Raw genomic sequence first — 23,752 nt, 5'->3', positions numbered from 1 at the left:
ATTAATGTACAGTCTTATGAAGGTTCCACAGGAGCAACATTCTGGTTACTACATTCACGCTTATTGTCATGTCCCCCCCACAAACCCCATTATAATCACTGTCTGTCAGCATAGTAAGATGCTACAGAGTCACTGCTTGTCTTCTCTGTGCTATACTGCCTTTCCCATGCCACCTGTACATTATGTATGCTCATCATAATGCCCCTTAATCCCCTCTCCCTCCCTTCCCGCCAACCCTTCCCACCCCCTTTCCCTTTGGTAAGCTCTTGTCCCTTCTTGGAGTCTGTGAGTCTGCTGCTATTTTGTTCCTTCAGTTTTGCTTTGTTCTTATACTCCACAAATGAGGGAAATCATTTGGTACTTGTCTTTCTCCACCTGGCTTATTTCACTGAGCATAATATCCTCCAGCTCCATCCATGTTGTTGCAAGTGGTAGGATTTTTTTTTTCTTATGGCTGAATAATATTCCCTTGTGTATATGTACCACATCTTCCTTATCCATTCATCTACTGATGGACATTTAGGTTGCTTCCATATCTTGGCTATAGTAAATAGTGCAGCGATAAACATAGGGGTGCATCTGTCTTTTTCAAACTGGAGTGCTGCATTCTTAGGGTAAATTCCTAGAAGTGGAGTTCCTGGGTCAAATGGTATTTCTATTTTGAGCATTTTGAGGAACCTCCATACTGCTTTCCACAATGGTTGAACTAATTTACATTCCCACCAGCAGTGTAGGAGGGTTCCCCTTTCTCCACAACCTCGCCAACATTTGTTGTTGTTTGTCTTTTGGATGGCAGCCATCCTTACTGGTGTGAGATGATATCTCATTGTGGTTTTAATTTGCAATTCTCTGATGACAAGCAATGTGGAGCATCTTTTCATGTGTCTGTTGGCCATCTGAATTTCTTCTTTGGAGAACTGTCTATTCAGCTCCCCTGCCTATTTTTTTCATTGGATTGTTCACATTTTGTTTGTTGAGGTGCATGAGCTCTTTATATATTTTGGATATCAACCCTTTATTGGATCTGTCATTTATGAATATATTCTCCCATACTGTAGGATACCTTTTTGTTCTATTAATGGTGTCCTTTGCTGTACAGAAGCTTTTCAGCTTGATATAGTCCCATTTGTTATTTTTGCATTTGTTTCCCTTGCCCAGGAGATATGTTCAAGAAGAGGTCACTCATGTTTATGTCTAAGATTTTTGCCTATGTTTTTTTCTACAGAAGCTTTTCAGCTTGATATAGTCCCATTTGTTCATTTTTGCATTTGTTTCCCTTGCCCAGGGAGATATGTTCAAGAAGAGGTCACTCATGTTTATGTCTAAGAGATTTTTGCCTATGTTTTTTTCTAAGAGTTTTATGGTTTCATGACTTATATTCAAGTCTTTGATCCATTTCGAATTTACTTTTGTGTATGGGGTTAGACAGTGATCCAGTTCCATTCTCTTACTAGTTTTGCCAGCACCATCTGTTGAAGAGACTGTCATTTCCCCATTGTATATCCATGGCCCCTTTATCGAATATTAGTTGACCATATATGTTTGGGTTAATGTTTGGAGTCTCTATTCTGTTCCATTGGTCTGTGGCTCTGTTCTTATGCCAGTACCAAATTGTCTTGATTACTGTGGCTTTGCAGTAGAGTTTGAAGTTGGGGAGCGAGATCTCCCACACTTTATTCTTCCTTCTCAGGATTGCTTTGGCTATTCAGGGTCTTTGGTGTTTCCGTATGAATTTTTGAACTATTTGTTCCAGTTCATTGAAGAATGCTGTTGGTAATTTGATAGGGATTGCATCGAATCTGTATATTGCTTTGGGCAGGATGGCCATTTTGATTATATTAATTCTTCCTAGCCAGTAGCATGGGATGAGTTTCCATTTGTTAGTGTCCTCTTTAATTTCTCTTAAAAGTGTCTTGTAGTTTTCAGGGTATAGGTCTTTCACTTCCTTGGTTAGGTTTATTCCTAGGTATTTTATTCTTTTTGATGCAATGGTGAATGGAAATGTTTTCCTGATTTCTCTTTCTATTGATTCATTGTTAGTGTATAGGAAAGCCACAGATTTCTGTGTGTTAATTTTGTATCCTGCAACTTTGCTGTATTCCGATATCAGTTCTAGTAGTTTTGGAGTGGAGTCTTTAGGGTTTTTTGTTTACAGTATCATATCATCTGCAAATAGTGACAGTTTAACTTCTTTACCAATCTGGATTCCTTGTATTTCTTTGTTTTGTCTGATTGCCGTGGCTGGGACCTCCAGTACTATGTTGAATAACAGTGGGGATAGTGGGCATCCCTGTCTTGTTCCTGATCGCAGAAGAAAAGGTTTCAGGCTCTCGCTGTTCAGTATGATGTTGGCTGTGGGTTTATCATATATGGCCTTTATTATGTTGAGGTACTTGTGCTCTATACCCATTTTGTTGAGAGTTTTTATCATGAATGGATGTTGAATTTTATCGAATGCTTTTTCAGCATCTATGGAGATGATCATGTGGTTTTTGTCCTTCTTCTTGTTGATGTGGTGGATGATGTTGATGGATTTTCGAATGTTGTACCATCCTTGCATCCCTGGGATGAATCCCACTTGGTCATGGTGTATGATCCTTTTGATGTATTTTTGAATTCGGTTTGCTAATATTTTGTTGAGTATTTTTGCATCTACGTTCATCAGGGATATTGGTCTGTAGTTTTCTTTTTTGGTGGGGTCTTTGCCTGGTTTTGGTATTAGGGTGATGTTGGCTTCATAGAATGAGTTTGGGAGTATTCCCTCCTCTTCTATTTTTGGAAAACTTTAAGGAGAATGGGTATTATGTCTTCCCTGTATGTCTGATAAAATTACGTGGTAAATCCATCTGGCCCGGGGGTTTTGTTCATTGGTAGTTTTTTTGATTACCCCTTCAATTTCGTTGCTGGTAATTGGTCTGTTTAGATTTTCTGTTTCTTTCTGGGTCAGTCTTGGAAGGTTGTATTTTTCTAGGAAGTTGTCCATTTCTCCTAGGTTTCCCAACTTGTTAGCATATAGGTTTTCATAGTATTCTCTCATAATTCTTTGTATTTCTGTGGGGTCCGTCGTGATTTTTCCTTTTTCGTTTCTGATTCTGTTGATTTCTGTTGACTCTCTTTTCCTCTTAATAAGTCTGCTAGAGGCTTATCTATTTTGTTTATTTTCTCGAAGAACCAGCTCTTGGTTTCGTTTATTTTTGCTATTGTTTTATTCTTCTCTGATCTTTATTATGTCCCTCCTTCTGCTGACCTTAGGCCTCATTTGTTCTTCTTTTTCCAAGTTCGATAATTGTGACATTAGACTGTTCATTTGGGATTGTTCTTCCTTCTTTAAATATGCCTGGATTGCTATATACTTTCCTCTTAAGACTGCTTTTGCTGTATCCCACAGTAGTTGGGGCTTTGTGTTGTTGTTGTCGTTTGTTTCCATATATTGCTGGATCTCCATTTTGATTTGGTCATTGATCCATTAATTATTTAGGAGTGTGTTGTTAAGCCTCCATGTGTTTGTGAGCCTTTTTGCTTTCTTTGTACAGTTCATTTCTAGTTTTATGCCTTTGTGGTCTGAAAAGTTGTTTGGTAGAATTTCAATCTTTTGGAATTTACTGAGGCTCTTTTTGTGGCCTAGTATGTGGTGTATTCTGGAGAATGTTCCATGTGTAGTTGAGAAGAATGTGTATCCTGTTGCTTTTGGATGTAGAGTTCTGTAGATGTCTGTTAGGTCCATCTGTTCTAGTGTGCTGTTCAGTGCCTCTGTGTCCTTACTTATTTTCTGTCTGGTGGATCTGTCCTTTGGAGTGAGTGGTGTGTTGAAGTCTCCCAGAATGAATGCATTGCATTCTATTTCCTCCTTTAGTTCTGTTAGTATTTGTTTCACATATGTTGGTGCTCCTGTATTGGGTGCATATATATTTATAATGGTTATATCCTCTTGTTGGACTGAGCTCTTTATCATTATGTAATGTCCTTCTTTATCTCTTGTTACTTTCTTTATTTTGAAGTCTGTTTTGTCTGATACTAGTATTGCAACACCTGCTTTTTTCTCTCTGTTGTTTGCATGAAATATCTTTTTCCATCCCTTGACTTTAAGTCTGTGCATGTCTTTGTGTTTGAGGTGAGTCTCTTGTAAGCAGCATATGGATGGATCTTGCTTTTTTATCCATTCTATTATTCTGTGTCTTTTGATTGGTGCATTCAGTCCATTTACATTTAGGGTGATTATTGAAAGGTATGTACTTATTGCCATTGCAGGCTTTAAGTTTGTGGTTACCAAAGGTTCAGGGTTAGCTTCTTTACTATCTTACTGTCTAATTTAACTCACTTATTGAGCTATTATATTATAAACACGGTCTGATGATTCTTTATTTCTCTCCCTTTTTATTCCTCCTCCTCCCTTCTTCATATGTTGGGTGTTTTGTTCTGTGCTCTCTTTAGGAGTGCTCCCATCTAGAGCAGTCCCTGTAAGATGCCCTGTAGAGGTGGTTTGTGGGAGGCAAATTCCCTCAACTTTTGCTTGTCTGGTAATTGTTTAATCCCTCCATCATATTTAAATGATAATCGTGCTAGATACAGTGTCCTTGGTTCAAGGCCCTTCTGTTTCATTGCATTAAATATATCATGCCATTCTCTTCTGGCCTGTAGGGTTTTGTTGAGAAGTCTGATGATAGCCTGATGGGTTTTCTTTTGTAGGGGACCTTTTTTTCTCTCTGGCTGCCTTTAATACTTTGTCCTTGTCTTTGATCTTTGCCATTTTAATTATTATGTGTCTTGGTGTTGCCCTCCTTGGATCCCTTGTCATGGGAGTTCTGTGTACCTCTCTGGTCTGAGAGGCCATTTCCTCCCCTAGTTTGGGGAAGTTTTCAGCAATTATTTCTTCAAAGACACTTTCTATCCCTTTTTCTCTCTTTTTTTCTTCTGGTACCCGTATAATGCGGATATTGTTCCGGTTCGATTGGTCACTCAGCTCTCTTAGAATTCTTTCATTCCTGGAGATCCTTTTATCTCTCTCTGCATCAGCTTCTCTGCATTCCTGTTCTGTGTTTTTTAGTCCATTAATGGTCTCTTGCATCTCGCCCATTCTGTTTTGAAGTCCTTCCAGAGCTTGTTTTATTTCTGTGTTCTCCTTCCTTAATTCTTGCATATGTCTCTGCAGGTTCATCAGCATGGTTATGACTTCTGTTTTGAATTCTTTTTCAGGAAGACTGGTTAAATCTATCTCCCTAGGTTCCTTCTCAGGGGAAGATGTAGCAGATGCCGAAGCTGTCTGGGTTAGTCTTGTCTGGATCAAATTTTTTTGCCTTTTCATGTTGATAGGTGCAGTGGAGTGCTATTGACGCGTCTATCAGCTTTCCACTTGGCTCCTGGCCTTTCTTTACTGGGACAACTGCGACCCCTTGTGGCTTGTGTTGGGCAATTGCGTGTAGACTGGGTCTTTGTATCTTGCCTGAGGGGTATGGAGGAAGCTCCTTTGCTGTGGGCGTGGCCAGCCTCAGGCTGCTGCTCTGCTATGGCGGGGCCCCTGAGGGGTAATGGACGGGGGTCTGTTTGACCCGTGAGGGGTCTCAGAGCTGTTGCCCAGGGGGTTAGTGCACCTGGAGTTCCCTGGAATTTCCAGCTGCTAGACTGTGACCCGGGATGCTTCTGTGCAGCTGTGGCATCCCTGTCCCTTTTAGACTTTCAAAAAGCACTCGCTTTTCTTTGTCACAGGGGCATCAGCTTCGGGAACCGCTCAGAGGTCTTGCTGTCCTGTTTCCCTAGTTTCCAGTCCTCCATGCATGCACTGTGTCTGCGCTCTGGTGCAGATGGCTAGGGCTGGGTGTTTAGCAGTCCTCGGCTCCCTCTCCCTCCCTGCTCTGACTCCTCCCCCCGGGAGCTGGGGTGAGGGCGCTCGGGTCCCGCCGGGCCGGGGCTTATATCTTACCCCTTTCACCAGGTGCTGGACTCTCGCAGGTGTCAATATACTCTGGCTGTTGTCCTGTGTCTTCTGGTCTCTCTTTTAGGATTAGTTATATTTGTTGCATTTTCAAAAATATATATGTTTTTGGGAGGAGATTCCCACTGTTCTACTCATGCTGCCATCTTCACTCTGTCTCTTCTCCTGTTTTTCTTATTCCCCTACAGACATTCATGTGTTCATCTTTTTATTGTGATCTTGCAATGATCGTCTTATATTCTGGTTTCTGTCATGTTTTTCAGCTTCATTTTTCATGGCTGTGTAGCATTCTATCAAGCAGGTATGTCGTAATTGCTTAACTGTTCTCTTGTTGTTGGTTTGCTTTGTGACATATTTTTTATGACGTATTTTTAATGATGCCTTTGTTTTGTTCTGGCTTTTCAGGCAGAGACATTTCTATGGGTCAGCAGCACCTCAGCGCATTCCCGGAGTGTCGCCAAGGCCAGATACGGATTTTTGTTTGGCACATCTGATGAGCAGACTCCAGACACTAGTGAGTGTTCCCCTCCCTCCTTCCCCAGGTAACAGGTGTGAAGTCAGTGAAATTTAAAATCTCAGAAGCTGGAAATTCCTCCAACCAAGAACTGACTTGAAATTACCTAGAACAGTTACAAGAATCATGTCCAATTTTCCAAATTCCGCATCTTAGGAAGATTGTTTTCATCAACAGTTAAAGTGAGCAGGTTTCCCAGAGATAGGAAGGCAGCAGAGCAGGTAGGGAGGAAGTGCTCAGTCAGTAGGTGGTACTGGGGACACTGACCTGGCTGGGTAGTTGGGCAGGAAAGGGCCAGTGCGTGGGGCCAGGAGCCTGGGCTCTGGAGCTGGGCTTCCTGCGTGTGGAGTCTGGCCTCGTCACTACGAGATGTGTGACCTTGAGTAAGTAATCTAATCTGTGTACCCCAGTTTCCTCTTCTATGAAATGGGCTTCTGGTTACACACTCTCAGAATCCTTTTGAGGGTCACGTGCCTTGGCACTCGTTGTGCTCTTGGTGACGCCCAGCAGCAGTGTGCTCAGTGTGCAGCTCCCGTCGCTTACCGCCCTCATCATTGTCAGATCCCAACCGCTCCAGCTGACATTTGGAAGTACAGCCCTGGCTTCCCTTGCCTCTGCCACTCGGTGTCCCTGGTTTCTATTTTGGTAGGCAAGGGATCTGACCGAACATAGCTGCTCTTAGTTGAAAAAGCCCAATAATAGCTACTTGTCTGCCTTCTGTGTTGGTGGGGGTACTTAACAGACCTGTAGCTTGGAGACAGCAAGAATGCAGTGCATGCGTAGCCATTTGATCATTCCTTTTAACTTAATAAAGAATATTTATTAGCTATTTCCATACTTGGGGACTCTTAGGGACATATAAAACAGCTAGATTGTTTTTTCTTGTCCTCAGAAGTCTTTTTTTTTTTAAGAGATTTTTTAAATTGCGGTAAAGTTGATAGACAATCTTATGTTGGTTTCAGATGTACAATATAGTGACTTAATAATATACATTACCAGATGCTTGCCGAAATTAAATTTTAAAAAACACTCTGCTTTTATCAGGTGCCCTGATTTGCTATTTATTCCACAGTGTAAGTACCCAGCTATTCTGGGCTTGAGGTTTGGGCACTCGATCATCTGTTCACTCTTTTTCGGACAGGGAACACTGATTGTAGTCACCCCACAACTGTTTAAGACTCCTTCTCGGCATAGCCTTAATTTTGAATCCAGTGATTTTGTGCTGATGAAGCTTTTTCTGACTTTGGTAAAACCTGACTCCCATAGTGCCATGTAGAGGTAGCATCAGACGCCCACCTATCTTCTGACTTAATGGGGGGTGAGTTTGGATCTCCCTTCCTCAGAGGTTTTGAGTCATTTTCTCTACCTGAGACAAATCACAGTGACATTTTCAACTTCTACTCCTCATTTGCCTCAGTTTGATGCAATTTTGCAGGTGTGGGGGCACGCATGCCCATATCGAACAAATGCATTTGATGAGCACATGTTATGTGCTTGTCAGCGGTGCTGGCCACTGGGAGGGTGCAGGGAGGTAGAAGACACTATTCATGCCCTACAGGGGCTTATGCTTTGGCCCGGAAGAAACATGTCTCCAAGGGGCAAGAGGGGGAATGTCTGCCTTCAGTATCATGCTGGAATGATGGAGGAAGTGGAAGCAGCATGTGTCCTGAAACAGTGACTAGCATTCTGATTTAGTGGACTTTGGGGGAGGGCACTGCGGATTGAGGGAAGGTGTGTGCAAGGTTGCAGTGGCAGAAAACACATGTTTGAGGAACAGGGAGGAGACTAGCCTGGGTGGTTTGAAAGTTTATCAGTGAGAGGCAAGCATGGAAAGATAACCTTTCAGGAGGGGCAGAACCTGTGGGGTCGGCTAAGGCAGGGTGACAGGCAGTTTGAGACAGATAATCAAGATTGATTGGTCTAGAAATTGGAATGGGGCAACAGAAGCTGTCGCTTAGCCGAGGAGGGTTGTAAGATGCAGGTTTATATTGAGTTTTGGAAAGTATTCTTTGTATCTTCACAAAGAAATGTTGGCACATTTTTATCACTTCAAAAAAACTCCGAAGGTTCTTTATGTAGACCATAAATCTGTCGTCAAAACACTGCCCAAACTCTGAAGACTGTGGGAAAAGCAGCAGAGAGAATGGGCAGTGTTTCTCTTTGAATTGGACTGATAGACATACCTCTTCCCACACAGATTTTTTTTTTTTTAAGAGGGCATCTCTCATATTTATTGATCAAATGGTTGTTAACAACAATAAAATTCTGTATAGGGGGGTCAATGCTCAATGCACAATCATTAATCCATCTCAAGCCTAATTCTCGTCAGTCTCCAATCTTCTGAAGCATAACGAACAAGTTCTTACATGGTGAACGAATTCTTACATAGTGAATAAGTTCTTACATGGTGAACAGTACAAGGGCATTCATCACAGAAACTTTCGGTTTTGATCACGCATTATGAACTATAAACAATCAGGTCAAATATGAATATTCATTTGATTTTTATACTTGATTTATATGTGGATCCCACATTTCTCCCTTTATTATTATTATTATTATTTTTAATTTTAATAAAATGCTGAAGTGGTAGGTAGATGCAAGATAAAGGTAGAAAACATAGTTTAGTGCTGTAAGAGGGCAAATGTAGATGATCAGGTGTGTGCCTATGGACTAAGTATCAATCCAAGCTAGACAAGGGCAGCAAAACATCCATGGATGCAGAAGATTTCTCTCAAAACGGGGGGTGAGGTTCTGAGCCTCACCTCTGTTGATCCCCAATTTCTCACCTGATGGCCCCCCTGCAACCATGCCTGTCTTAGGTTGTTCCTTCCTTGAGGAATCTTACCCGTCTCTGGCTAACCAGTCATCTTCCGGGACCATAGAGGGAAATGTAAAGTTGGTAAGTGAGAGAGAAGCCATATTGTTTGCAAAGGTTAGCTTTTTACTTCTTTGCAGATTTATGCCCTGTGGCTTCTATGCCCAGCACTTGTCTCGAGGTATCTTTACCACCTGGAGGAATTATGATACTCGGTAAATTCGATATGAGGCACGAATTCTATTTAAGGGTTGTAATTAGGAAGGAAGAAGAAAAGCTATAGAGGTAGCATATGGAAGAAAACATGGGAGGATTGATTATTTCTTTGACATATCTTCTTGTAGAGTAACTTCAGCATGTATAGGTTTTAAACTACCAACTAATTTGCGCTCACATATTAACATAATAGGAATGCAGTGACATAAACAAAGCAAATCTATAATTACCATCCATCTCCAGTGAAGCCAAGAAAACCATTTAGGCACCCTAGGCATTTGTGAAAATTTGTCTATGATACGATGGATATTGTCCAACTGTACTTGAACAGTCTGAGAGAAATCGGACAAATTAAAGCAGCCCATTTCTGGGATCTGTTCACATCCCATATGTTCTTTTAACCGTAGATAGTCTATAGTCATAAGATTTTGGAGTGCTACAACTTGCACCCCTCCCAACTCCTGGTTGAGTTCCAGTAGTACAGATCCGGTTGTCTCACTGTATGTACATGCCAGCCTAGACATCTCCCTCCTCATTCCAATGGCAAGCCCAGGAAACGGTGGGGTGGATGCAGCCACAACCGCAGCATCGTCTGGATCCCTGTGGAGGCTTTTTGATGATCATCCCCTGGCACAAGTCCTCCAGAGAGTGCTGATGCTGGAACCTCCTCCTCCTATCATATCTTAGTTCATTTTCTTGGTAGCCAAGGTAGGCCTTGATCTTCTGCATAGAAACAAACAGACCCTTTGCCTACACTTTGACATGCCCTCTATACCACTGTGCAGAACTCATTGGAGGTCAGCACACAGGAACTGCTTTTTTTTTTTTTTATTAAGAGAAAGGAATATTATCAGAAAAGAGTACCTCCATAGCTGATCATCTGACACCCTTTAAGTGATCAACATTAAGGATATTTAAAGCATGCGTTGATCTTTGATTTACCAATAGTTTTATCCTATCAAGGAGTAATCCCCCTTTTCTTTCTTTCTTTCTTTCTTTCTTTCTTTTTTTTTTTAATCTTTAATCTACACTTACATGAAGAATACTATGTTTACTATGCTCTCCCCTATATCAGGTCCCCACTAAAAGCCACATTACGGTTACTGTCCATCAGCTTAGCAAAATGTTGTAGAATCACTACTTGTCCTGTCTGTGTTGTACAGCTCACCCTCCCCTTTCTCCCTCCCCCCCACACATGCATGCTAATCTTAATACCCCCCTTCTTCCTCCCCCTTCTCCCTCCCTGCCCACTCATCCTCCCCAGTTCCTTTCCCTTTGGTACCTGTTAGTCCATTTTTGGGTTCTGTAATTCCGCTGCTGTTTTGTTCCTTCAGTTTTTCCTTTGTTCTTATACTCCTCAGATGAGTGAAATCATTTGGTATTTCTCTTTCTCCGCTTGCCTTATTTCACTGAGCATAATACTCTCCAGCTCCATCCATGTTGCTGCAAATGGTTGGATTTTTCCACTTCTTATGGCTGAGTAGCATTCCATTGTGTATATGTACCACATCTTCTTTATCCATTCATCTACCGATGGACATTTAGGTTGCTTCCAATTCTTGGCTATTGTAAATAGTGCTGCGATAAACATAGGAGTGCATCTGTCTTTCTCAAACTTGATTGCTGCGTTCTTAGGGTAAATTCCTAGGAGTGGAATTCCTGGGTCAACTGGTAGGTCTGTTTTGAGCATTTTGATGAACCTCCATACTGCTTTCCACAATGGTTGAACTAATTTACATTCCCACCAGCAGTGTAGGAGGGTTCCCCTTTCTCCACAGCCTCGCCAACATTTGTTGTTGTTTGTCTTTTGGATGGCAGCTATCTTTACAGGTGTGAGGTGATACCTCATTGTAGTTTTAATTTGCATTTCTCTGATAATTAGCGATGTGGAGCATCTTTTCATGTGTCTGTTGGCCATCTGTATTTCTTTTTTAGAGAACTGTCTGTTCAGTTCCTCTGCCCATTTTTTAATTGGGTTATTTGTTTTTTGTTTGTTGAGGCGTGTGAGCTCTTTATATATTCTGGATGTCAAGCCTTTATCGGATCTGTCATTTTCAAATATATTCTCCCATACTGTAGGGTTCCTTTTAGTTCTATTGATGGTGTCTTTTGCTGTACAGAAGCTTTTCAGCTTAATGTAGTCCCACTTGCTCATTTTTGCTGTTGTTTTCCTTGCCCGGGGAGATATGTTCACTTATGTTTATGTCTAGAGGTTTTTGCCTATGTTTTTTTCCAAGAGTTTAATGGTTTCATGACTTACATTCAGGTCTTTGATCCATTTTGAGTTTACCTTTGTATATGGGGTTAGACAATGGTCCAGTTTCATTCTCCTACATGTAGCTGTCCAGTTTTGCCAGCACCATCTGTTGAAGAACTGTCATTTTGCCATTGTATGTCCATGGCTCCTTTATCAAATATTAATTGACCATATATGTTTGGGTTCATGTCTGGAGTCTCTAATCTGTTCCACTGGTCTGTGGCTCTGTTCTTGTGCCAGTACCAAATTGTCTTGATTACTATGGCTTTGTAGTAGAGCTTGAAGTTGGGGAGTGAGATCCCCCCTGCTTTATTCTTCTTTCTCAGGATTGCTTTGGCTATTCGGGTTCTTTGGTGTTTCCATATGAATTTTTGAATTATTTGTTCCAATTCATTGAAGAATGTTGCTGGTAATTTGATAGGGATTACATCAAATCTGTATATTGCTTTGGGCAGGATGGCCATTTGATGATATTAATTATTCCTAGCCATGAGCATGGGATGAGTTTCCATTTATTAGTGTCCCCTTTAATTTCTCTTAAGAGTGACTTGTAGTTTTCAGAGTATAGGTTTTTCACTTCTTTGTTTAGGTTTATTCCTAGGTATTTTATTCTTTTTGATGCAATGGTGAATGGAAATGTTTTCCTGATTTCTCTTTCTATTGATGCATTGTTAGTGTATAGGAAAGCTACAGATTTCTGTGTGTTAATTTTGTATCCTGCAACTTTGCTGTATTCCGATATCAGTTCTAGTAGTTTTGGAGTGGAGTCTTTAGGGTTTTTTATGTACAGTATGATATCATCTGCAAATAGTGACAGTTTAACTTCTTCTTTACCAATCTGGATTCCTTGTATTTCTTTGTTTTGTCTGATTGCCGTGGCTGGGACTCCAGTACTATGTTGAATAACAGTGGGGAGAGTGGGCATCCCTGTCTTGTTCCCGATCTCAGAGGAAATGCTTTCAGCTTCTCGCTGTTCAGTATAATTCTGGCTGTGGGTTTATCATATATGGCCTTTATTATGTTGAGGTACTTGCCCTCTATTCCCATTTTGCTGAGAGTTTTTATCATGAATGGATGTTGAATTTTGTCAAATGCTTTTTCAGCATCTATGGAGATGATCATGTGGTTTTTGTCTTTCTTTTTGTTGATGTGGTGGATAATGTTGATGGATTTTCGAATGTTGTACCATCCTTGCATCCCTGGGATGAATCCCACTTGGTCATGGTGTATGATCCTTTTGATATACTGTTGAATTGTGTTTGCTAATATTTTATTGAGTATTTTTGCATCTACGTTCATCAGGGATATTGGTCTGTAATTTTTTTTTTTGGTGGGGTCTTTGCCTGGTTTTGGTATTAGGGTGATGTTGGCTTCATAGAATTAGTTTGGGAGTATTCCCTCTTCTTCTATTTTTTGGAACACTTTAAGGAGAATGGGTATTATGTCTTCTCTGTGTGTCTGATAAAATTCCGAGGTAAATCCATCCGGCCCCGGGGTTTTGTTCTTGGGTAGTTTTTTGATTACCATTTCAATTTCTTTGCTCGTAATTGGTTTGTTTAACTTTTGTGTTTCTTCCTTGGTCAGTCTTGGGAGGTTGTATTTTTCTAGGAAGTTGTCCATTTCTTCTAGGTTTTCCAGCTTGTTGGCATAGAGGTTTTCATAGTAGTCTTTAATAATTCGTTGTATTTCTGTGGAGTCTGTCGTGATTTTTCCATTCTCATTTCTGATTATGTTGATTTGTGTTGATTCTCTTTTTCTCTTAATAAGTTTGGCTAGAGGCTTATCTATTTTGTTTATTTTCTCAAACATCCAGCTCTTGTTGTCATTGATTTTTGCTATTGTTTTATTCTTCTCAATTTTGTTTATTTCTTCTCTGATCTTTATTATGTCCCTCCTTTTGCTGACTTTAGGCCTCATTTGTTTTCTTTTTCCAGTTTCGATAGTTGTGATATTAGACTATTCATTTGGGATTGTTCTTCCTTCTTCAAGTGTGCCTGGATTGTTATATGCTTTCCTCTTAAGACTGCTTTCACTGCGTCCCACAGAAGTTGGTGCTTTGTGTTGTTGTTGTCATTTGTGTCTATATATTCCTTAATCTCTATTTTGATTTGTTCATTGATCCATTGATTATTTAGTAGCATGTTGTTAAGCCTCCATGTGTTTGTGAGCCTTTTTGTTTTCTTTGTAGAATTTATTTCTACTTTTATACCTTTATGGTCTGAAAAATTGGTTGGTAGAATTTCAATATTTTGGAATTTACTGAGGCTCTTTTTGTGAGCTAGTATGTGGTCTATTCTGGAGAATGTTCCATGTGCACTTGAGAAGAATGTATGTCCTGTTGCTTTTGGATGTAGAGTTATATAGATGTCTTTTAGGTCCATCTGTTCTAGTGTGTTGTTCAGTGCCTGTGTGTCCTTACTTATTTTCTGCCCAGTGGATCTATCCTTTGGGGTGAGTGGTGTGTTGAAGTCTCCTAAAATGAATGCATTGCAGTCTATTTCCCTCTTTAGTTCTGTTAGTATTTGTTTCACATATGCTGGTCCTCCTGTATTGGGTGCATATATATTTGGAATGGTTATATCCTCTTGTTGGACTGAGCCCTTTATCATTATGTAGTATCCTTCTTTATCTCTTGTTACTTTCTTTGTTTTGAAGTCTATTTTGTCTGATATTAGTACTGCAACCCCTGCTTTCTTCTCACTGTTGTTTGCCTGAAATATGTTTTTCCATCCCTTGACTTTTAGTGTGTGTCTGTCTTTGGCTTTAAGGTGAGTTTCTTGTAAGCAGCATATAGATGGGTCTTGCTTGTTTATCCATTCTATTACTCTGTGTCTTTTGATTGGTGCATTAAGTCCATTTACATTTAGGGTCACTATTGAGAGATATGTACTTATTGCCATTGCAGGCTTTAGATGCATTGAACATTTGTTGTTGTTTGTCTTTTGGATGGTGGCCATCCTAACTGATGTGAGGTGATGTGATATCTCATTGTGGTTTTAATTTGCATTTCTCTGATGATAGTGATGTGGAGCATCTTTTCATGTGCCTGTTGGCCATCTGAATTTCTTCTTTGGAGAACTGTCTGTTCATATCCTCTGCCCATTTTTTAATAGGGTTATTTGCTTTTTGGTTGTTGAGGGATGTGAGTTCTTCATATATTTTGGATGTTAACCCCTTATCAGATCTGTCATTTACAAATATATTCTCCCATACTGTAAGATGTCTTTTGTTCTGCTGATGGTGTCTTTTGCTGTACAGAAGCTTTTTAGTATGATGTAGTCCTATTTGTTCATTTTTTATTTTGTTTCCCTTGCCCGAGGAGATGTATTCAGGAAAAAGTTGCTCATGTTTATATTGAAGAGATTTCTGCCTATGTTTTCTTTTAAGAGTTTTATGGTTTCATGACTTATATTCAGGTATTTGATCTATTTTGAGTTTACTTTTGTGTATGGGGTTAGACAATAATGCAGTTTATTCTCTTGCATATAGCTGTCCAGTTTTGCCAACACTAGTTTTTGAAGAGGATGTCATTTCCTCACTGTATATCAATGGTTCCTTTATCATGTCTTAATTGACCATATATGCTTGAGTTTATGTCTAGACTCTATTCTGTTCCACTGTTCTATGGGTCTGTTCTTGTGCCAGTACCAAATTGTCTTGATTACTGTGGCTTTGTAGTAGAACTTGAAGTCAGGGAACATAATGCCTCTCGCCTGATTCTTCCTTCTCAGGATTGCTTTGGCTGTTTGGGGTTATTTTTAATTTTAAGTAAGAATGTTAAGTTTTTATTACCAGTGTAACACATGTATAATCTGAAAAATATAAACTTTTCTGAAGTATCCATAGCCAAAAGGGAGGGTCACCTTCTCCACCACTTTCTTTCCCTTCTGGTAGGGCGCAGTGTCCACACTTGGTCTCTCTAAGCCTCAGGAGCCCTGACCTCTCCCTCCCAGGGACGGCTCCGGCCTCTCTCCCTACCAGGTCTACTTCTCAGTGGCAGTGACTTTTGATGATTGTTTTTTTTTCTTCTACTCTTTCTTTTTCCTTGTATGGTCTTTTTTTTTTTCTTTAGCTTTTACAGTAGTTGCCTCATAGATAATGTGCCTATATCTATATTTCTTATCATTTTAAAAAGTATTAATTCTATAATATGGAATGTGAGGAATCTGGCTCACATATTCAAACCCATATCAAAAGTCAAATTTTTATTTTTTACTTGGCTACATTTATGGTTCTTAAATATAACATTTGCAGCTCCATTTCCAAAGCCAGTGATTCTAGGCAGTCATCTGCTGACACTGTGCGTGATTGGAGGATGCAATGCCCCTGCACTCCCCTCCCACTTTCTTCCTGCGCTAAGCCTCCATCCATCTTCCCTTTCCTTTTGCAAGGCCTGTGGCATTTATTCTGTCCTGTAACTGTAACAGAATATTTGTGTTCTCAACTACAAGTTGACTCTTTTAACAATTTAAAGCCTGGCAGCAGCACTTACAGGCTGCAGAATCCAAGTAGTGCAGGTGGACTTGGAGTGAAAGAAGTAGGTCCTATATCTGTAGCCTCTGCAGCTCGAGGGGTCATCAGCTAACCAGAGCAGAGCGGAGAGGGTCAGGGGAGCAGCCAGCAGATTGTTACAGTTTATATCTGGTCAGTTGTTATGTCTTCCCTTTATCACTGGGTTTAACTGTATTATTTGTAACAGGTTATTCATTTCCTTCCTGAAGACATTCTTCTTAGAATCTTCTGACAACTTGTTTTAATTTGTGCCAGAAATTCTCTAGGCCTTTATACAGTTGTTCTCCTTAGACTTTAACGAAATTCTTTATTGCATTCTTGATTAGATAGACTGCTTCTTGGATTTGGATTCCATGCTTTCCTCATTCCTGGAATCTTTTTTTTTTTCTTTTGGCTAGAGATATCCTTCAGTAAAACTTTTGGAGAGGTTCTGAGTTTGGTGAAATTCCTAAATCTTTGTATGTCTGCAAATGGCTATTTTGTTTTTAAGTTTCATTGCTCATTTCCCTGGAACTGAAGTCTAGGTCCTCTCATTCCTGTTCAGAGCCCTGAAGTCACCACTTCACTGGCCACTGGCATCTGTTGGGCCCCTTTGTGCATATCTGCTCTTCCTCTCTGGACACCTGGGAGGCCTCTTTTCACCCCAGCCCTCTGACGTGGCACTAGTCGAGACCTTTCAGTCCTGTCCTTCCTTAGCTCTGGAAACATTTGTTCTGTTATTTCTTGACTATTACCCTTCCATCTTTTAATTGGTTTTTACTTATATAGTTCCTATTAGGTGGATGTTGGTTCTCCTGGACTGGATTAATCTTCTATGTCTCTTAATCTTAGTCTTCTATCTTAAAATACCACTTTATATTCTTTCTAATAAAATTTGCATTTTGATCATTATATTTATGATTTCAAGAGCTATTTCCCATTATCTGATAACTCATTTTTCATTGTAGTTAGTTCTTTTATGTATGCATTATCATCCTGGGTCTCTAAAAAATTAATTAGAATTTTTTTCTAAGATTACTTTCTATTTCCAGAATTTCTGCTACATCCAGGGTCAGTTCTGATTCATTAAATCGTGAAACTCCTCTTGGAAGCCACTGTTTTTCCTTAGTGTCTGTTGGAGTTTGTTTTTCCATTCATATACATGAATGAAAGACTCAGTTCCCAAACACAGATGGATAGAATTTCTTTGTATGGTGAGTGTGTGCCCCAGCAGGCCTCTTCCCTGCATGTAGAGGGGAGCTGAGAAGAACCTCAGTGAGGTAAGGGGAGGTGAGGTAGGTGTGATGTAGGTGTAATGAGGTAGGTGAGGTGAGGTGAGGCAGGTGAGTTAGGTGTGATGAGGTAGGTGAGGTGAGGTGAGGTAGGTGAGGTAGATGAGGTGAGGTAGGTGAGGTATGTGTAATGAGGTAGATGAGGTGAGGTAGGTGAGGTAGATGAGGTGAGGTAGGTGAGGTGAGGTGAGGTGAGGTGAGGTAGGTGTGATGAGGTACGTGAGGTGAAGTGAGGTGCACCACACCGACTGCTCGGGGTGGGCTCCTCTCATATCCAGGCTCTGAGCCTTGATGCCAGAGAGCCTTGGGTGTGGAGACAGACGGCCCCCATGGAAGCTGTTCAGTACACAATTCTTCAGCTAGTCCTCGTGAAGAGTGTTCAGCCTCCCTTCCCGGTGTGGATGCTGCCAGCCTGGGCGTTGGCGCCTCTGGGGCTGCACCGTTAGGACTGCTGAGGCCTCTGGGTTGGATCTGGGATGGGACTTGTGCTTTGTCTGTAGTTAGAATCCCATCCCTTTTCATCTAACGGGCTCACTGAAGCTCTGGCTTACTAATGTTCCTCTTTTTCTCAGCACTGTTAGGAGTTTGTTTTCTTCTGAAATTTGTTGTTGTTTTAATGGGACATAGAGAAGGAGAGGTGACAAGCTTTGTCCCTGCCATAGTGGTCCAGAGCCTGAATAATTCTTCTTTTTCTGCAGTTTATTGAGACATAACTGACACAGACCATTGCAAACCACAGTGTGTACATACAGCGTGATGAGTTAATGCATGTGGGCATTGTGAAGTGAGCACTGCATTCGGTTTTGTCAACACATCCCCAGCTCACAGTTACCTTTCTTTTGTGTCCATCACATTTCAGGTCTACTTTTAGCACATTTCAAGTAGTACCACGTTGTACATTACATCCCCAGGACTCACTGTTCTTTTAACAGGAAGTTCACACCTTTGCCCAGCATCTCCCCATCCCCCAGCCCCAGCCCCTGGTAACCACCGGTGTACTGTTTCTGTGCGCACGATTGTTTCAGGGTCCACATATCAGTGAAATCATGTGGTGCTTGCATCTCATATATGCCCTCAAGGTCCATCCACATTGTGGGAAATGGCCGGATTTTCTTGTTTCTTGGCTGATCATATCCCACTGTGTTAATACCACACCCTCTTTGTCTGTTCATCTGCCAGCAAACACAACAGTTCTTTCCACATCTTGGCTGTTGTCAGTAATGCTGCAGTGAACATCGGGGTGCACAGACCACTTTGAGATGCTGATTACATTTCCTTTAGGTATGTTCCCAAATGTGAAATTGCTTGTTAATAGCTTTATTGAGATATGCTTGTACCATACAGTGAAACCCCTTGAAGTGTAAAATTTGGGGGTTTCTACTATGTTCATAGTTGTACGTGCACCACCATGATTATCTTTCCAACATTTTCATCACCCCCAAAAAAGACTGTGTCCACTAGCAGTCACCTGTGTCCCCTCCCCCTCAGTAGGCAACTACTAATTTATTATTTGTCTCTATAGATTTAGTTATTCTGGACATTTCATATAAATGTCCTTTGTGACTTGCTTTTTAACTTATTTTGTTTTCATACATGCCACAGCACATATCACAACTTCATTTGGCAATAAAGAGTTGCAGAATAGTATTCTGTTATGTGGAAAGGCCACGGGAACAGATAAACACATTTTATTTATCTGTTCATCGTCTGATGGACATTCGGATTGCTTCCACTTTTTGGCTGTTATGAATATTACTTTTACAAACATTCATCGTACAGGTTTTTGCGTGAATTTGTGTTTTTTCTTGGGCATATACCTAGAAGTAGAATTGCTGGATCACATGTCTTAAACCTTTTGAGGAACTTCTAAATTGTTTTCCACAGTGACTGCACCATTTGACATTCCATTCCTATCAGCAGGGTGCAAGAGCTCTGATTTCTCTGCATTCTTACCAATACTTGTTACCATCTTTTTTATTATGCCAGCCTTGTAGATGTGAAGTGGTATTTCACTGTGGTCTTGTTTTGCATTTACCTATTGACTAAATGTTCAGCATTTTTTCATGTGCTTATTGGCTTATTTTTATCTTCTTTGGAGAAATGTCTGCCAGATCCTTTGCCTGGTTTTTAATTAGTTTATCTTTTCATGATGTAAGAGTTCTTTATATATTCTGTATACAGGTCCCTTATTAAATGTATTATTTGCAAATTTTTTCCCCCTTTGGTGGGTTGTCTTCACTTTCTTGATAGTATCATTTGCAACACAAATTGCAAGTTTTGATCAAGTCCGATTTATCGATTTCTTCTTTTATTTGGGCTTTTGGCATCATTTTGGTGTCAAGAAACTGTTGCCTAATCCAAGTTAAACCAAGGTCCTGTAGTTCCTTTAAGTTTTATAGCCCTAACTCTTAATTTAGGTCTGTGATCCATTTTGAGTTATGTTTTGCTTATGGTATGAGGAAGATGCTGAATAATTCTTAATGATAGAATGTGTTGGGTAAATGAAGACTATCTATTGATTTGCTGGCACATCTCTCCACACTCAGGATTCCTGAAGAATTCAGAATTTCTGAAGTCAAGATGCAAAAGAAGTAACACGGTAGGTGGCCCTGCTCATGTCCCTGCCCTAATCTTTGCATCTGGCCTCAGCTTCCGGCCAGAAGCTAGGACTCATTGCTGTAGGAAGAATGTGGGTTGGTGTAGAAACTGCAAATTTAAGAGCAACAAATGACAAACTACTGATTCTAGGGTCTTCTGTTGAGCTGTCTTCTTGTCTTCATCACAGATACACGTTGGTTTGTAATTTTATGCCTAGTCCTATTTAGTCAATCCTCTGCCTTTGGCATATTTTAGTTTGCTCCTTCCTCTGCACCTCCCAGCCTACTTCCTACCCAATAGGGAAGGCAGAGAAATGACTTTACACTGTGTTATACAATGAATTATTGTATTAGGTTAGCTCCCCTTTCCTTGGCTCTTATTAAATTGGCCAGATGTCCTGTTATTTTAGCTCTTGCACAGACCTGGCTGAGAGGCAGTGGTCTGCTTTGGCTTGGCAGGCTGGGCCAGGAAGTGCCTGTGAACTTTCTCCTTGGCCAGGGTTTTGTGTAATGAGAAGTTAGAGCTCTGCTCTTACCTGACTCGGGCCTGGGCATCTGCAGGCCGAGCTGTGTGCTGGTAGCCTCAGCCACCTGGTCAGTGCTGACTCTGAGATGGCTGAAGAGTGATGCAGAATCAATCTGGGGGCCTGTTGAAGTGCTTATTCCTACTGTCTACTCAATCGGGTGTTTCAGTTCTGCTAGATCGGTTTCTTTGAGCTGGTGTTCACTGTATGTTTTTAAAGCATTTGTTGCAAAGTGAGGGGCAGGACTTGACCTGAGAGCGGGGTCAGACCCGTGGAACAGTGTGTCTCAGGATAGAGCGCCTTTATCCCCAGACACTTGCAGCACCAAATGCAACGGAGGTCGGACTTTTTTCATGTACTTTTTAGTCTTATTTTAAGGATCTGTTTTTAAAGAGTTTCCTCTTCGTGCATCTTACAGTGGAGGGCTAGCCTTTGCTTGTCTTACAGAATTCTTTGGGTGCTGTTAGTATGGTTTGGGGTAAAGGTGGGTCCTGAATTGGGTCCCTGAAGAGAATGTTTTTCTGTCAAGTGCAGGGAGTGCCTCCAAAGTCTACTGTCCAGGGCCTGCCTTCATCACTCCTTACACCAACATCTAACCTCAAGTTTCCTTTAATTTTTAGCGAGGAAGTGTCTTCTTCCTTTTATTTTGTAAAGCAAAGGTCAGACACTGACATCTTATACTCATGTTTTTTTCAGCCTCATCAATGTTTTATTTGGAAATTGAGCTAACTTTAAAAAAATTGGGACATTTCATGTAAAGACCCAGATTTCAAGCTTCTGTTGAAAATCTGAGATGGCAACACTGAGTGGGATTTTCACTGGCTGAAGCACCTGTGCCACAGACACTGGCTGGCTTGCAGTCACCACCCTCCTTTGTGGTCCCTGCTCTGCTTGCTGTATGTTTATGGTGCCTCCTGAAGCTTGTAGGTGTTTGGGCTTATGGTCCCTGCTTTAAAGTCAAGCTAGTGTAGACTTTATACTTTCAGTCATGTTATCCCTGTGGTGATTCTCATTATGTCATATACTTTGCAACCCTGACTAGCATCCGAAGGTGGATATACCCGCAGGAAGCTGATGCGTGGAACTTTGCCAAGGCCTTGAGAGGCCTCGCATTGTCTTATTCCTTCTCTTAAGGAGAGCATCTCAAATTGTGAAAGTTTCAGGAGCCACAAAATTGGATCTAGCCCCGCTAGCCTGAGAACCACCTGTAAACCTTTAAAAAGAATAAAGGTTTTTGGGCCCCACCTTCTCCAGGCCTGTGCAGCCAAAATCTAGGGGAAGGACCCAGGCATCTCTAAACTTTCAAGCAGCTCCCCAGGTGATGACTAGATGCACATTCAGGCTTAGGAACTACTGAATTTAAAAAGGTAATTACTTGAGCTATTTATAAACCATTTTAATGCAAAAAGATTGATGTGGAATTCTTTAAGACATTTGTTTGGGTATGTTTTACTGACATTCAAAGCTGAAACGCTTAGGGACCACTGCCAACTGAAAATTAATAAGGTAAGTGAGAGGACATGTCTGAAATTAGAATGTAGTATCGGTGGGGAAACATGATTTGATTGTAAGAAAAAATATCATGCATTAGTTTTTCAACAATTTTTGAAGGTTTTATGTATCTGCGGTGGTTGCCCATTCTCGTAGAATTTCATCAGCAGCTTCTTTTATTCCTGTAAATGTCTGCTTTGGAAGCATTACTGTCTAGGTGGAGTCAGGCAGATTCTGAAGTCACCCTCAGTAAGATACAGCACGAGGAAAAGGAACACTGCAGCCTAACACGAATGTCTTTTGTCCTTACTGCACAGGGAGGTAGACGGTTGTTGTAAAGCCCTGGCTTTGGGGATGTTTTTAATTGTCACAGTGACTGGGGGGAGAGCTGCCTATTGGCCTTGAGTGGGTCAGGCCAGAGATTGTAGGCATCCTGTTGCATGTGGATAGCGCTGCATGAGGACGGGTTGGTGCCCTGCTCTGTGGCCTTACATGTCCTGTTGATGTCCATGGAGGGGAAAACATGTTTCTGATGGTCTGGTCTCAGGATAAACAAAATGTTTTTTGCATCATTTTAAATATCAGTGAATTTTCTAGGACTACAGCTACCATGTGAATCAAGGGAAGGTTTTACTTTATTTTGTTTGGAAATTGTTCACCGTTTCAAAGTATCATGTCCCACAAGGCAGTGTTCATGCTGTTGAGTCATCAGTTCACACTTGTTATCAGGCTACAAGTGAGCCTCGCTTTCAGGGTGATTCTACATTTATGTATGAGCAAGTGTCTGACTAACCTGAGCATCTACGTAATGCGAGTCATTCAATCCCAGTTCTCCTTTGGATAACATTTAGTAACTACCGAATGTACCACCTGTAGTAAACCATTGTTTTGAATTTTGTATTTACACAGGTTATATCCTTTACGAATTTCACTTTGGGATAATAAAGGAGGCGTTATGACATATTTGTCATAAAATGGTGTTTTTGCTTTAGAGAGAGGAGAATGGCTATTTTAGAGCAGTGGTTCTAAACTTTTGAAAGTGGTCATGGTGACCCTACCCTAGAAAGACTAATGTAATGGGGATTCTGGGTGCTCTGTGGCTGTTCCCACCTCACGGCTCACTCAGGAGGCAACGCTCCTTGTACTTCCCAGTGGGTGGCAGAGGGCAGCCCTCAGGTAAGGCCAGAGCTCCGGGAGGCGGCAGCTGGGCACCCGGGTGGCCCATCCTGCCCCTCTCTGCTGGCAGAAACGCTTGACCCCTCGGATGCTTGAGATGCTCCTACAGATCTGGATTTTTCCTTTTGTAATGTATACGTGTATCAGATGTCGCCTTGTACACCCATCTTACAGTTTTGCTGGCTATATCTCAGAAAAGCTGAAAATGCTTCACATTCTTGAACCTCAACCCAGTCATTCAGGTTTTGGTGTGTGACTCACAAATCTGTATGTGCTCCCTGGACGATTCAGATCCAGGTGGTTCTCCAGTGCTGTGCGGGGCAGGGGCAATATCTGTGTGGTGTCCGGCAAAGATGGCGCGTGAGGGAAGGGCAGGCCGTTGGTGAGTCAGGAAGGCCCTGTTAACAGGCTGTTGAGGGGAGGACTTGAGGAGGGCAGTCACCTTGT

General features: G+C 41.2%; 1 protein-coding gene across 11 annotated transcripts in view; it reads left to right on the top strand.

Annotated features, from left to right (window-relative positions):
* PSD3 (pleckstrin and Sec7 domain containing 3) overlaps positions 1-23,752 on the top strand; it is a 429,070-nt gene that overhangs the window by 56,676 nt on the left and 348,642 nt on the right. For 10 of the 11 annotated variants that reach the window (XM_073218761.1, XM_073218762.1, XM_037015062.2 and 7 more), the window contains one exon: positions 6,335-6,443. The exons of the other annotated variant lie outside the window; for it this stretch is intronic. In XM_073218761.1, coding sequence (XP_073074862.1) covers positions 6,335-6,443 — 109 coding nt within the window. The remainder of the gene's footprint in view (positions 1-6,334; positions 6,444-23,752) is intronic. 11 annotated transcript variants of the gene reach the window in all.

Source organism: Manis javanica, chromosome 12 (genome assembly GCF_040802235.1).
Source record: "Manis javanica isolate MJ-LG chromosome 12, MJ_LKY, whole genome shotgun sequence".
NCBI classification, from domain to species: domain Eukaryota; kingdom Metazoa; phylum Chordata; class Mammalia; order Pholidota; family Manidae; genus Manis; species Manis javanica.
Note: the sequence above shows the minus strand (reverse complement) of the source record. Positions and strands in the feature narration are given on the sequence as shown.